Source organism: Schistocerca nitens, chromosome 2 (genome assembly GCF_023898315.1).
Source record: "Schistocerca nitens isolate TAMUIC-IGC-003100 chromosome 2, iqSchNite1.1, whole genome shotgun sequence".
Lineage (NCBI taxonomy): Eukaryota > Metazoa > Arthropoda > Insecta > Orthoptera > Acrididae > Schistocerca > Schistocerca nitens.
Window position 1 is genome coordinate 280058220 of NC_064615.1, and position 15651 is coordinate 280073870.

Here is a 15651-nt window from a genome sequence, read left to right on the forward strand (position 1 = left end):
TAAAATATAATTTGAAATCATTTCTCCAGGACAACTCCTGCTATTGCATTGACAAGTTTCTTCTTAAAAACTGGTAGCCAGTACAAAAAAAGGGTAGTTACATAAGTAGGACTGCAAATGATAATGTATTCATTAATGTTTAACATTAATCATGTATACACACTCTGTGAACTGACTCGTTCCACGCCACTTCGATAAAAGAATCGTTCAAATGATCTATGATACATGTAATTAACAAAGTCCTCACACTTTCATTATGAAAATTTGTATATCTGCTTTTTCCATAGATATGTAGAACTATTTATTTTACTCTGTATCAGGCGCGGCTCGTACTTAAAATCTCTGTGATGGAGCTGCTCCAAAATATACGCTAAAATACTCAGCTTCGTATTACGAAGTTTGAATTATCGGAACGTATTTCGCATATTTTCCACACGGATTTTAATATCACCGGTCAACGTTTTTGAACCTTGGACATGTGATATCAAGCAATGGTTTTCAAAGAGGTAGTAGCTAGGGTAAAGGTTGCTCCTTGAAGTGCCGCTTAGTTCTGTGTAGCAGAGGTTCGGCGCATGCTTCGAAAGAATACAGCTTTTGCGGGCTACCTGTAGGCTGTTATCTTTCAGCTTAAAGGTGTGCTACCAACATCCACACAATATTCACGTGTAACTGCTTGCATTGATAGAGAATGAACAGAATTGATAAAACTTTGCTAACTACCCCCTGTCTTTGTATATCTCTCTTATGCTTTGATGAATAATTAATCGACGTTTAATATTGTTGTTTTGATAGTGATTCAGATGGTGTTTTTTGTTTCTGGTATTGCCTACTTAATCCCCTGTTAGAATAAGTTTGAAAATGTCTCGCTAGAGTTAGATGCGGTAAGATAAGTTTCACCACCTAATGAGTGTTTACGAATGATTAAAGGAAAACGAGCGCGAAGTATGTACCGTTCACTTAGTTTCTACTATGTTGTGAATAACTGTAATATACTACGAGTCAGAAAACAGCGCAATAACAGTTCATTGTGCAAATTATGAAAAGATATTGAACATGAGCATAGGATGAAAGTGAATGAAATTGGGGCACCACTACCCCATCTAAACTTCAGTCAAGTACAGGAACAAAATTCAGGCAAGACTATACAGGTAATTTTAACACTGCAGTGTACAATCCAGTTGAGCGATGCTTCGGATGTGAAGTGAAAAAAAGATTTTTCTGTTTCAATTGCCCAGTTACAAATAGTAGTGATAGCATCTGGACTGAGAGAGGTATTAAAATTTTAATAATTTTCAAGCGAAGCTAAAAAAAACACAGTTTCAGTGAAAAACAGTTAAATGGTTTAAGTCTAATTCCAATGCTAGGGATAGTGGACATTATGTACCAACTAGTAGCGCTTATCGCCTTAATATAAATATATATAATGAAAATGTGTAAACAATCCGTATTATATTGAGTAAACTGACAGACTGCATTAAATTTTGCAGCCAATTCCAGCTTGCCTTAAGGGCAATGACGGAACAGAAAATCCCGAGAACCCAGGAACCATTCGTATTGTAATTAATCTAACGTCAGAACTAGAGCGCATTTTCAAGCTGCACCCTGAAAAATCATAAAACAGGGTTTTCTTAGGCATGCCCAAAACAGTTCAACATGAATCACCTCAATCAGTGTATGAGGTATGCCTCAATCTTACCTGAAGTGAACAGTCGAAGACGAATTTCCTCGCTGTCGAATTTGATGGAACCACTGACTTGGCAAATTTTGCATATCTCATCCTAATAATTCGGTATGAGCTACAGACGAAAATAAACGGAAGATTTTATATCCATTGTACGACCAAAAAGTCACAGTGCAGACGATGTACCGGCAGCTGTTCTCTGAGAGATAGAGGTAATAACGCCAATGAGACGCCTGAAAAAGGATCTCAGTGTTACGATAGTGCTCGTGTTACGAGTGGCCACAAAAGTCGACTTAAAATAAGAATTAAAGAGATGTACGTAAATGCTGCCTGGATTCACTAGTATGTACGTAAGTAAAATTTAATTGTTGAGTGTTGTGTGATGGGCAATGACCAAGTGCGTCTTTTCAGCAGCAACTCGGAAGGAATTTCTTCCCTTTTTCCTCGTCTCATAAACTCAAAGCCGTTCTTGGTTAGACAATGAAGAATCTTATTCCTACCTGTCCTCAGCACATCAGTTGGAATTTAAAAGCGACGAGCGTAATCACAGTATTTTTAATACCCAAAGAAAATTGCTGAGTGCATGGAAAATATTATTGATGATGAGGCCAACGACTATAGGACTACAAACAAGGCTATGGGACTGAAGAGTTTCCTACACGACGATTTCCTTTTACTTACATTTTTAAAATAAAGTCGTGGTTCATTGTGACATTCTGTTGAATCAACTGCAGTAAGAGAATACTGATGCAGTGAACACTACTTAATATGTATCTCACTGTGTAATTTCCGTCCTGACTGTCAGGTTCTCACTTGACACTGACGATCACTGGGGAACAGGAAGAACTAGCAATAACACGAGAACGTTTCACTGAGTCAAGAACGATGTGTGCAAGAGGGGTCTGCGACCACATCATGACAGATCAGTGGTCGATTCAGTTTGGTTTCACTTGTCACTTGTATAGCTGTTTGAACCAAGACTGAACGAGGGTCGTTCCCTGTAGTGGACTGACAAGGCAGCCAGTCCACAGTGACGGGTAGCCGAAAGGGCACACGTACACACACGCCGACTGGCGCGAAGTCTGGAACAGGATTCGTAATGAATGTGATAAAGAAAAGAACGTAGCTACTAGAACACTTAACTTTTATCTCGTCCTTTGGTATACAGCATTCTTGATCATACAAGTGAGAATATCTTGAGATACATGCAATGGTACAAATGGCGCCTTGCTAGGTCGTAGCCATTAACTTAGCTGAAGGCTATTCTAACTGTCTCTCGGCAAATGAGAGAAAGGCTTCGTCAGTGTAGTCGCTAGCAACGTCGTCGTACAACTGGGGCGAGTGCTAGTACGTCTCTCGAGACTGCCTTGTGGTGGCGCTCGGTCTGCGATCCTGACAGTGGCGACACGCGGGTCCGACATGTACTAATGGACCGCGGCCGATTTAAGCTACCACCTAGCAAGTGTGGTGTCTGGCGGTGACACCACATTCCTCCCCCGCAAATCGGCGAACGGTCGTGTGATAAGGCTTCCGCCCGCCGTGGGGAGGACCCCATGTTGACGTATGCGATGAGGTGGGGAGCCTAACAACAGGCGAGGCTGTGCCACCCGTACCCTGCCATTCGGTCCGAGGGGAGCTAGGAAACGCCTGAAAACCTAGTCCAGGGTGCACGTCAACATGCGGTGTATGCGCCCGTAATGAGACAGGAGGGGCCGAAGGGTCGACCTCCATGTGGCCGGGGCACCCGACGGGCGAAGACGACATCTGGTCCGGAGCGGGCAAGAGTGCCATGGCGGATTACAGCTGGTCACGGGAAGCGATCGGCGGCGCGCAACCCAGGGAGACGCTGGGCGGCTGCAGCGAAGCGTCCACTGCGGGCGGCGCCGGCGGGAGAACAGGCGGCGGCGGCGGCGGCGGCGGCGGCGGCAGCGGCGCGTCGCCACGGGGCAAAATGGAAGGCATCGTCGGTAACACCTGGGGATGAGGCGAGCCAGTAGATGGGTCCCCAGGGCGCTGACCGGACGGCACCGTCGCTGAAAGCAGACGGGGAGCGGCAGAACCCAGGCGACGACAGAGGCGCAGCTGATTGAGATGCCGACGCACCTCACCAGAGGCCCCCAAAACCAAATACATCGCGCGGCCGAGGCAGCGAAGAATGCGCCCTGCGAGCCAACGCCGTGAACCTCGATAGTGGCGATAGAATACAACGTCGCCAGGAGCAAAAACAGGATTCTGCCGCTGCGCAGGAACCGGAGGCGGCGGATGCAGCAAAGACATCAAGGTTCGATGAGGACGACCGTGGAGCAACTCAGCCGGCGAGCGACCATCGCGGGGCTGAGAGCGATACGAAGACAAAAAGAGCAACAATGCGTCCTCCAGAGAATGCGACACGTTCAACTTCAACATCTGTGATCTGAAAGTCCGGACCAATCGTTCAGCGGCACCGTTTGACTGAGGCGAAAACGGGGTGGATGTCAGATGTTGAATACCATGGCCTTGCAGAATGACTGAAATTCGGCGGACATGAATTGTGGGCCATTGTCGGAAACAATAGACTGCGGAAGACCTTCAATGCAAAAGATAGCAGACAACGCTTGGATGGTGGCAGAAGACGTCGTGGAAGACATCCGGACAACAAAAGGAAAATTACTGAAAGCATCGACCACAACCAACCATCGAGCATTCCAGAATGGACCAGCAAAATCTATGTGCAAGCGTTGCCAAGGGGAAGTGGCTTTCGGCCATGCAAAGAATTTCCGCGGCGGTGCTGATTGTTGTTCGGCACACGCCATGCAAGAAGAGCACATATTCGTAATCGCAGCATCGATTCCGAACCAAGTACAGTGCTGACGAGCAAGTTGTTTCGTGCGCACTATACCCCAATGTCCTTGGTGAAGGAGCCGTAAGACAGAGGACTGTAACGAACGCGGGACCACTACTCTGGACTGATCATTATCAGAACGCAACAACAAAACACCACGTCGTACAAAAAGTCTCTCCTTGTGAGCAAAAAATCGGCGAACCAACGGATCCTCGATCCGTGACTTCGACAAGGGCCATTGCATAGCAACAAAACGCAAAACAGTAGCAAGGACAGGGTCAGCAGCTGTGGCTGCAGCTACACGACGAAAATCAATCGGAAACGATTCGACCATGTCATCGGTTTCCGAATCAATGAACATACAAGCAAGTTCGGAAGAATCGAATGCTTTATCCGCAGCAACAGGCAAACGGGACAACGCATCAGCGTTTCCGTGCTTAGCAGTGGACCGATACAAGATATCGTAGCGGTACTGCGAGAGAAAAATAGACCAGCGAATGAATTTCTGCGCTGTACGTGGAGGTACAGGCTTGTGCGGATGAAAAAGCGATGTCAAAGGTTTGTGGTCTGTGATGATGGTAAAGTGACGACCATACAAGAAATCATGGAACGTTGTAACACCAAACATGAGAGCCAAAGCTTTTCTCTATTTGTGAATAATTCCGTTGCGCTGACGAGAGCAATTTGGATGCAAAGGCAATAGGGCGATCATGGGAACCATCTTTGTGCGCAAGCACAGCACCAATCCCGAAATCCGATGCATCTACCATCAACAAAAGTGGTTTCTGGGGATCGAATGGCGTAAGGCAAGTATTAGAAAGCAACGCCGATTTCAACTGGCGAAAGGCGCGTTCGCATTCCGTCGTCCAGACGAACGGAACACCTTTACGGCGTAAGCGATGAAGCGGAGCTGAAATGGAAGAGGCATTGCGCAGAAAGCGATGATAATAGGTAATTTTTCCCAACACACTCTGTAGCTGCTTCACATTCTGTGGCGAAGGCAAGTCCTGTATGGCACGGAGGTGCTCTGGACTCGGATGTATGCCTTAGGCATTGATTACATGTCCCAATTATGGTAAGTCACGAGCAAAAAACACACATTTGTCCTTCCGCAAGCGAAGACCATTTTGTCGCAAGACCTGAAATAATGTTTGTAGATTTTCTAAATGTTCCTCTGCTGTCTTTCCGGAGATCACAATATCGTCCAGATAGTTCGCAGCAGTAGGGACCGACGCACAAACAGTTTGTAAATATTGCTGAAACAAAGCAGGGGCGGATGCACACCCGAATGGCAGTCGTTTGAAGCGGTACAAACCAAGATGCGTGTTAACCACCAAGACGCACTGGGATTCTTTGTCCACCGGTATTTGCAAGTACGCATCTGCTAGGTCCAACTTTGAAAAATATGTTCCCGGACACAGTTTGTCAAAAAGATCTTCCGGGCGGGGCAAAGGAAAAGTAGCAGTCACAAGTTGTGGATTCACAGTTGTCTTGAAGTCCACGCAAAGTCTCAATTTTCTGGAAGGTTTTTGCAAAATAACTAAGGGTGATGCCCAGAGAGAAGCTTGCACACGTTCAATTACACCTTGCGATTCTAAATCGTTTAATGTTCTGGCGACCTCATCACGCAATGCGTGGGGAACATTGCGCGCTCTGAAAAATTTCGGTTGCGTGTTGACTTTGAGTTCCAAATGTGATGCATAGTTCTTAGCGCAACCAAGGCCCGGTGCAAAAATGTCTGCAAATTCTTCACATAGACTAGAAACACTGGCTGAAGGCACAGTCTGATTCACTGATAGGACCTGATTGACTATAGACAAGTTAAACAACTGAAATAAATCTAAACCAAACAAGTTCACTGCAGAAGAAGAACGAAGAACGTAAAAAGACACAAGTTTTGTTTGTCCCTTGTATGTAGCAAGAAGAGTGCACTGTCCTAACACAGGGATAGCTTGTCCGGAATAACTATTTAACTGAACACGTGCAGCACGCAACGGTGGTGCGCCCAGTTGTTTGTACGTGGCGTGATTGAGCAATGAAACTGCAGCTCCGGTATCAAGCTGGAACGGTATCACTTGTCCGGCAAAGTCCAAATCTACAAAAAGTTTATTGTCCTGCTGACGGCAAGAGCGACTTTCTCGTGCAATTTGAACTGATACAGGTACAGAAGCACTTGCGACTTTACGAGATTTCCGGCGACGTCGACGCACATGGTGTGTGGGACGAACACAGTCACTGTTTGAGATAGGGGCACTGGATGGGGTGGAATTAACTACATGAATGTCCATGGGCGAAGGTCCATGAGCCTGATTGTCCTTGGTTCGATTCCGGCGCGAAGCAAAGGGCCGGGAATGGTTGTGAATGTCCGATCTAAGCTTTTGTTGGCAAACACTTTGAACATGGCCTTTCATATTACAGAAAAAGCAAATAGCTTGGCGTGACGGGCAATTGTCACGCGAATGTCTAGTTGCACACCGCGGGCATGATTTCAGAAATGCACTGGCATGCTTACGCGGCACACGTGTGTGCGAGCTAGGCCGCAGCTGCGCAGACGTGCGCGAGGGCCATTTAGTGTCCCGTGCCGCGCGCCCGGCAGGCCGGTTAATGTAACACACGGCTGGCGAACTTTCAAATGATTCTTGTGCAAAGTCAAGTGTGTCTTGCCTATCTAAAATGTCTATCACTTGTTGAAGGGAGGGATTGACGAGTTTCAAAATCTGTTCCCATATGCGAACATCAGAAACGTTCTGTGCTATTGCATCACGCACCATAGTATCTGAATAAGGGAGTCCACAGTCACATTCAAACGCACAATCCCTTGTAAGGCCTTGCAATGTTGCAACCCACTCCCTATTAGTCTGACCGGCCGTACGTTTTGTACGAAAGAACGTATACCTTTTTGCAACGACATTGACTGTTTCCTTGAAATAGGCATCTAAAGCAGACAAATTTTCTTCGTATGACAGAGTTGCTACGTCGCGCCGAGGAAACAATTTCACTATCACACGGTAGGTGGACACACCTACACACGAAAGCAAAAACGGCTGCCGCTCCTTACCTTGAATTCTGTAGGCGGCGACATGAAATCCAAATTGTCGGGACCATTCTGTCCAGCTTTCGTTGTCCGCTTTATACGGACGAAACGGTGGTGCAACTGCGTTTTGTGGCTGCGGTAGCGATGAAGCGGCGGCGGCTGCATCACTTTGCAGCGCACATTGACCCTGGACGAGCTGTCCAAGGGCATCCAATAAGGCCTGCGTCTGCTGATTCTGCAAGCGATAAAATTCGGACAGTACATCTGGAGAATGTGGCGAAGCCACAACACAAGCAAATTAGTGCAATACGAACGCTCAAGTCCCTTTTTAGACTCGTCGCCAATGTAGTGGACTGACAAGGCAGCCAGTCCACAGTGACGGGTAGCCGAAAGGGCACACGTACACACACGCCGACTGGCGCGAAGTCTGGAACAGGATTCGTAATGAATGTGATAAAGAAAAGAACGTAGCTACTAGAACACTTAACTTTTATCTCGTCCTTTGGTATACAGCATTCTTGATGATACAAGTGAGACTATCTTGAGATACATGCAAATGGTACAAATGGCGCCTTGCTAGGTCGTAGCCATTAACTTAGCTGAAGGCTATTCTAACTGTCTCTCGGCAAATGAGAGAAAGGCTTCGTCAGTGTAGTCGCTAGCAACGTCGTCGTACAACTGGGGCGAGTGCTAGTACGTCTCTCGAGACCTGCCTTGTAATGGCGCTCGGTCTGCGATCCTGACGGTGGCGACACGCAGGTCCGACATGTACTAATGGACCGCGGCCGATTTAAGCTACCACCTAGCAAGTGTGGTGTCTGGCGGTGACACCACATTCCCCACCACTGATCTTACAGCATACGCTCCATTTTTAACTGACACACTTTGTGGGAAGTGAATACACTTAGTAGATTGAGCACTGCCCAGAAGAAATGCGACGAAATGGGTGCTTAGAAAGGCCAGCTATGGACTTTACATGCATTCAAACACCGCGACAGTGTCCAATACCACTTCGCAACCCTGATAGACTTCTTGAAAATCCGCTGCAGCATGTCGGGCGTAGCTTGTTCAATTGCGAGTTGGATTCCGGCTCCCTGACCTCCTACAGAACAGTCTAAACCTGACATTTCCCTTCACGGTGTAATCACGACTGTCTGTAAGTCTTCCGAATAAGATTGGACGAATTTTCGAGGTTGTAAGGTACTTTCTGATATGCCCTATATTTTGGCTGAGCCTTCCCATTTTCCTTTTGGGATTTTATAGCTTCATTATCGCGTCGAACTCCTGTCATTCCAATCCACAATCTTTTGTCAGCAGATGACCATTATAATCATTTCTTAATTATAGGTCTCCTGTCTTGTGAATACAGATTGTATGCTTTTAATGTAGTGGTCTCCGTTGCTTTCTACGTCCTCGTGCCGCTGATCACTGCAGACTCTTCCATCATTTAGAGGGTAGAAGGTGCCCCAAACCTCTGTTCAACTGTGTGTGAAGTCTTATGGGACTTAACTGCTAAGGCCATCAGTCCCTAAGCTTACACACTAATTAATCTAAATTATCCTAAGGACAAACACACACACTCATGCCCGAGGGAGGACTCGAACCTGCGCCAGGACCAGCCGTACAGTCCATGACTGAAGCGTCTTAGACCGCTCGGCTAATCCCGCGCGGCCCCGAACCTCTGTTCGCTCCTCTGCTCTCTTCGAGAACACCGTTGGCAAGGCTAGGGTACAATGGAAATCTTCGTTCACCAATGGTAATGATTTTCATTTCAAATTTAAGCTCTGTCTTGGCTCGAACTCGGGATTCAGGATGTACTGATTACTGATCAGAGATGCTACCTCTAGACCACACGACCTATGTTGAAGAAATGACACTGTGAGATATGGTAAATCACCCTCTTGTCTGGGTTCTCAAATGCAGGCAATTTCTTAATCTGGTCCGCTGCTTCATGAAATACAATTCTGTTGTAGGAAATACGACCGTGCTGAAGATTGTAACACATGCATTTATATGCACCAAATACTTCATAAGAGTATTTTTAGATTCATGGAAGGCCTATGAACATACTTATAGCAATAACATCCTTGGATATGTCCGTCAGTGGGTGTTCTGGGGATAGCTACTTACCATTCTACAGCCCTTCACGTAAGGACCTTATTTCAGATACCAAACTGGGGAATTCGTATCAGACCAGTATTAGCTGGAGAACGAAATGCCTGAAGGAAGCGTACTATTATTCTGTTTTGTAATGATTAACTGTATTACTTCTCAATAAGGAGAGAGCGGTAGGAGACTGTAGACGTGCAAAGAGTGTCGATGGACTTTCGTCATTCGTGATACGTATATAGCAGTAGTAATAATAGGGTACAGTGTTATAAGCGTGAGATTTTAAACTTTAGGAACCTAGTTTTTAACAAAAGGATTTGTGGCTACCACACCTGAGAAACCTGGACGCACAGACTCTTAAAGCACACATAATGTTAAAGAGCGCCGTCCACATTCCTCGGGGCTTTGACAGAGAGAACATTAGTTCTATATGGCTTCTGCGAAGTTTAAGCTGGATTAAGGCCGCCAGGTTTGTTGATGTATAAACGGCATGCCACATCAGAACTTTTCTTGGGGCATGACTATAGCTACGTCTATGTCTGTTGATGACTATCCATCATAACATGCGGCATTGTCGCTACAAAGACTTCGTCAATGCAGTTTCAGTTTTAATTTGATTTCCCAAATGCTCATACTTTCATTAAACCACCAGTATACCTAGATGAACATTAACAGGATGTAAATAAACGTACCAGTGTCACAGCGTAGTGTAGGGCTGGAAACCTATAAAAACTTATGGTTTCCTAATGCGAAAGGGAAAAGAAAATCAGATCACAAAATTTGTTTCTGAAACTGCCTCACTCTGCCCTGTAAACCTCTATTAGTAACCGGCCCTGAATGCAAAGTGCCCCAAATTCTCACTACGACTACAACAGCGTAGCTGATTAAGGCTCAAACCAGCTTGCTGTCTATCCCGTCATGCCCACCAACAGTAACACAGGACTTAAACTCAATCTTGCTCCGTATAACAAATGTAGAAAGCGTGTCAGACACGTGATACCTCACGAACGTCTCGTCGCACTGTTTCAGGATGAACTTCCCGCAATACAAAAAGGACCCGATGATGCAACACTTGTGCACCATGGGCGGCTCCATGTGGAAGGAGATGCGCCTCCGCATGTCGCAGGTGTTTTCCGTGGGCCACACGCGCCGCGTCTTCTTCCTGGTGCAGGAGTGCTGCTCTCGCCTACAGAACTCCGTGGAGGCGGCCATCCGGCGCCAGCCCGGCTGCGAAGTGGAGCTCAAGGAGCTGGTCTCCTCGTTCACCACTGACGTCATCGGAGTGTACGCCTTCGGGATCGAGTGTGGCGCAATTGATGACGCCAACTCGCAGTTCCGTCGCATCAGCAGCAAGGCGAGTATTTTACTGTGTCTTTCGACGTAGGGGTACAATGAGACCACAAGCTGCTTTGGACCAGACAGGGGAAGCAAGGAATGTACACAGTTAACCACGGTCCAGGAGAGCCATGAAGCGCTATTGTACAACGGCCTTTTTAATGAGTACTGCAACGCATTTTTTCCTGGAATAGTTCCGGATGAAAAAATGAGGAATTTGCTGTGGGACATTGTAGAATATTCCTTCTTCAGCCCCCATAGTTCCATGAAGTTCCAGTATATAGTAGCACTATAGGTAGCCCCTTCGAAATGGCACCTGTTACGGAGGTTCGTTCCAAGAAGAGAGCAGTTACTGATTTTCTTTTGACGGAAAACCAGATCATCGCAAATATTCTTAGGCGTTTGCAGTGTGTCTACGGAGACCTACCAGTGGACAAAAGTGACTCCTGCAATGTTGAAACTTGCGGACACTCTCATTTGAGGTGATAGACGGATCACAAAGACCTCGCTGCTCAACTTGACGTCTCTATTGGTAGTGCCAACACAGTCGTCCACCAGCTGGGGTACTTAAAGATGGCCGGCCAGTGTGGCCGTGCGGTTGTAGGCGCTTCAGTCTGGAACCGCGTGACCGCTACGGTCGCAGGTTCGAATCCTGCCTCGGGCATTGGATGTGTGTGATATCCTTAGGATAGTTACGTTTAGGTAGTTCTAAGTTCTAGGGGTCTGATGACCAGAGATGTTAAGTCCCAGAGTGCTCAGAGCCATTTGAACTTAAAGATGTGTGGCCGCTGGGTTCCTGGTCGCCTAACAAAAGACCATAAGGAGGAACAAAGGAACATCCGTTTGGAAGTGCTTGCGCGCTACGAGTTGATCGTGACAGTTTGCTGTCGAAGATCGTCACAGGTGATGAAAGATGGGTTCATCACTTCGAACCGTAAACATAACGGCAATCTATGGAGGGGCAACGGACGACCATCTTGCGGAATTGTTTGGCGAGTTACGAGGCTGATAGCGACAATTTTTGACGAACATTGTCACAAGCGATGAAACACGGGTTCATCACGTCGAACCAGAGGTAAAACAGCAGTGCATGGAGTAGCACCACACCATCTCTCCTGCGAAGAAAAATTTAAGGGCCGCACACGCCGGTAAACACATGGAACTCTGAAGGTTTTTTTTAATGACCTTCCTCATGGTGCAAAGAGCAACTCCGAAGGGATTCGGAGAAACGGCTTCAGCATGTTCATCGCCACAAAAATGCAAATTAACTTTTCGTCCGCCATGACAACGCAAGGCCTCACAGAAGTCTGCATAGACGCTCACAAAACTTCATTGGACTGTTCCTCGTCATCCCGCATACAGCGCGGAGCTCGTATCTTCTGACTTCCATCTGTTCGGCCCAATGAAGGATGCACTCCGCCGGAAGCAGTACGTGGATGATGGGGGCGTTACTGATGCAGTAAAGACAACGGCTCCGATGTCGGCCAGCAGAGTAACAGCCAAAAGAGTGGGGAATGATTTGGAATCCTGAATAAAACCAACTTGCTTTCAGAAACGCTCCTCACAATAGCTGCACAGACGAGATACGTATTCAGGGTGTTTCTGTGTATAAATCAGGGTAACTGTACAAAGGTCATAACGGAACGGAACATATATCTAGGGAAACGAATTGTTCAGTGTCAGGTACTGTCGTTGCACTCGAAGATGATACGAAAATTGATACACAAGTCGGAACTGACGGTCGCACATGCCGGCTGGGGATTTCGAGAGCCGCAATAGCACTCTGTGAATGGACAGATGGAATGCGACCCAACGGAAGTTGCAGTCTGCTCTGTGCCAGGCTCAGCTTTTGTCGCGTGATAGGCAAAACCGAACGCCCAAAGCTGTACTGTAGCCCACCAAAAGCTGAGCCACGAAACATGCAGCAGCGATGCAGTGGCGACTTTGGATAGAAATTGACCTCTGGCTTTTGGGTCGCCGATATTCATGTGTAGGGGAGAGTGTATTGACGACATGAGACCCCCACTACCCCACCCTCCCTGCCCCTCCCATTCTTCCCTGCCGTTTCACCTCTACCTTCCCTCACCCCATTCCCGCGCCAGATTCCCCTGTCCTAAACTAAGCCACGTACTTGGTAACAGGCGACTAGGAAAACTTCTAAACCAACACAGACACACACACGCGCTCAATTCTGTTACATTCCCAATCGCGCATAGTATTTTATTGCAATGAGATAGCTTATAGTGGTAAGGACGGACTGTGAGGTACAAAATCAACAAATCTGCTGCTTTTAGGTTTCCATTTTCACTATCACTGCCCATCTATAACATGTAGCTACAACATTGCTTTCATAATACATCTACGACATGCAGGCTAAAGCAGTTCTCAATTACGTTTCGTCCAAATCCATAAGGTTACTGCTAAATCAATTACAACTTGCCCCCTGTGAAACGTCCCAGTAGAACAATTTATACATGACTGTGCTTAAACTGACACACAATATTTTTTAGCGCAACGCAATCTGACTTTCAGAAATCCCTACAAAAGAATGGCCCTGACTAACATTAACCTATGCATTTCACAAATCGCTTACCTCACAAAAATCTTCGTTACTCGAACTACTGCAGTACAGCGAGCGCCACTACTGCCAGCTAAATAAAAGATTCAAACTATGGAAGGCACTAACTACTGATAGGGATAGTTAGCAAATGAAAGATATTAATAGAGAACAAACACTGTATTTACCTTAATAGTCATAATATATATAGCAGTTCATGACAAATTACAAAACTCCGCCATCTCTCTCCCCACATCCACCACTGCTGGCGGCTCACCTACAACTCCGCAACGCTACGCGCTGTTCACAGCCAGCTGCCTAACACTACAATGGCGAGTATGACAACAATGCAAAACAGCCACAGACTGCACACAGCACAGCCAGTGATTTTCATACAGAGGTGGCGTTACCAATAAAAAAACCTAAACAGCCTACTTACACCTGTTGCACACACAGATGCTGATTAGCACTGACTTCTCTAAAACGACCCCACGCTACTGGACCCACTTCATCACCGAGTATGAAGCGTTTATCGTCTTTTGCCGATAATGGCAATTTACAATACTGGCCATTAAAATTGCTACACCACGAAAATGACGTGCTACAGACGCGAAATTTAAACGGCATGAAGAAGATGCTGTGATATGCAAATGATTAGCTTTTCAGAGCATTCACACAAGGTTGGCGCCGGTGGCGACACCTACAACGTACTGACATGAGGAAAGTTTCCAACCGATTTCTCATACACAAACAGCAGTTGACCGGCGTTGCCTGGTGAAACGGTGTTGTGATGCCTCGTGTATGGAGGAGAAATGCGTACCATCACGTTTCCGACTTTGATAAAGGTCGGATTGTAGCCTATCGCGATTGCGGTTTATCGTATCGTGACATTGCTGCTCGCTTTGGTCGAGATCCAATGACTGATAGCAGAATATGGAATCGGCGGGTTCAGGAGGGTAATACGGAACGCCGTGCTGTATCCCAGCGGCCTCGTATCCTTAGCATTGGAGATGACAGGCATCTTATCCCCATTACTGTAACGGATCGTGCAGCCACATCTCGATCCCTGAGTCAACAGATGGGGACGTTTTGTTGTGCACATAGTTCCGCGTAGTCAGCGCGTACACAAGTTTCCCAATTGAACGCGCACGGCTAAGCACAACAGCGCAGGCGCAGGGCTCGTCCGTCTCCGCACTACGAGTAGACGCTGTCTTAGAAATGGACCAAAGTCTGCTTCCGCCGATCCGCGTATTAATATGTAACGCAGCCAATGAGATTGCTGCTAACGTAGAACCTTTTCTCCTCGCGGATCACACTCGCGCAGTGACACATAAACGCACGAGGTATTATAACGAGTGTACAGGCCTCCGATTAGTCAGTCTGCATTTGTCTACACCAGTCTGTACCAGTCTGCATTAGTCTGCATTAGTCTGTGCCAGTCAATAGCCAAGTTTCCGTCTGCGCCTAATAATATTACCATATTCCTGTACATTGCCATGAAGATATATGAATAGACACTTTGTCAAGTATCAGAGATACGTGACTAACGTACCAAGACCAAAGGAACTTTAGATTGTCAATTGTAAACAGCTTCCAGAATCAAGTTACGTAATGTCTATGTTTTTTATTATTTTAATAAATGTGTGTGAAAATGAATCAAGTTCTGTTTAAAGTTGGTCACCGTCAATCTGCTACTCTAAGCGTGCAAGTGGAATTTCTATCGTCTGACCTAATGGCAGAAGATAAACACGCCACGATAAGACCACGAGACATATTGCTGACATTCGCCTACTTCGTTAGAGCGACAAGTCAAATAATCTGATGGTGTGTGTACCGAAAGTCTTACAGTACGCATACCACACGTTTGCAAGACAACGAACAGTTCGAGAACGTTTGCAGCAGTATGGACTATCAGATCGGAGACCATAGCTGCAGTTACCCTTGACGCTGCATCATAGACAGGAGCTCCTGCGATGGTGTACTCAAAGACGAACCTAGGTGCACGAATGGCAAAACGTCATTTTTTCGGATGAATCCAGGTCCTGTTTACAACATCATGATGGTCACATCTGTGTTTGGCGACATCGCAGTGAACGCACATTGGAAGCGTGTAT

The 15651-nt window shown here is 46.5% G+C and overlaps 1 protein-coding gene across 1 annotated transcript in view; it reads left to right on the forward strand.

The window, feature by feature from the left end:
* Nucleotides 1-15651, forward strand: part of LOC126234984 (uncharacterized) — a 187844-nt gene that overhangs the window by 130191 nt on the left and 42002 nt on the right. Inside the window, exon 8 of the mRNA XM_049943723.1 lies at nucleotides 10675-10999. Within this exon, the coding sequence (XP_049799680.1) occupies nucleotides 10675-10999 (325 nt within the window). The remainder of the gene's footprint in view (nucleotides 1-10674; nucleotides 11000-15651) is intronic.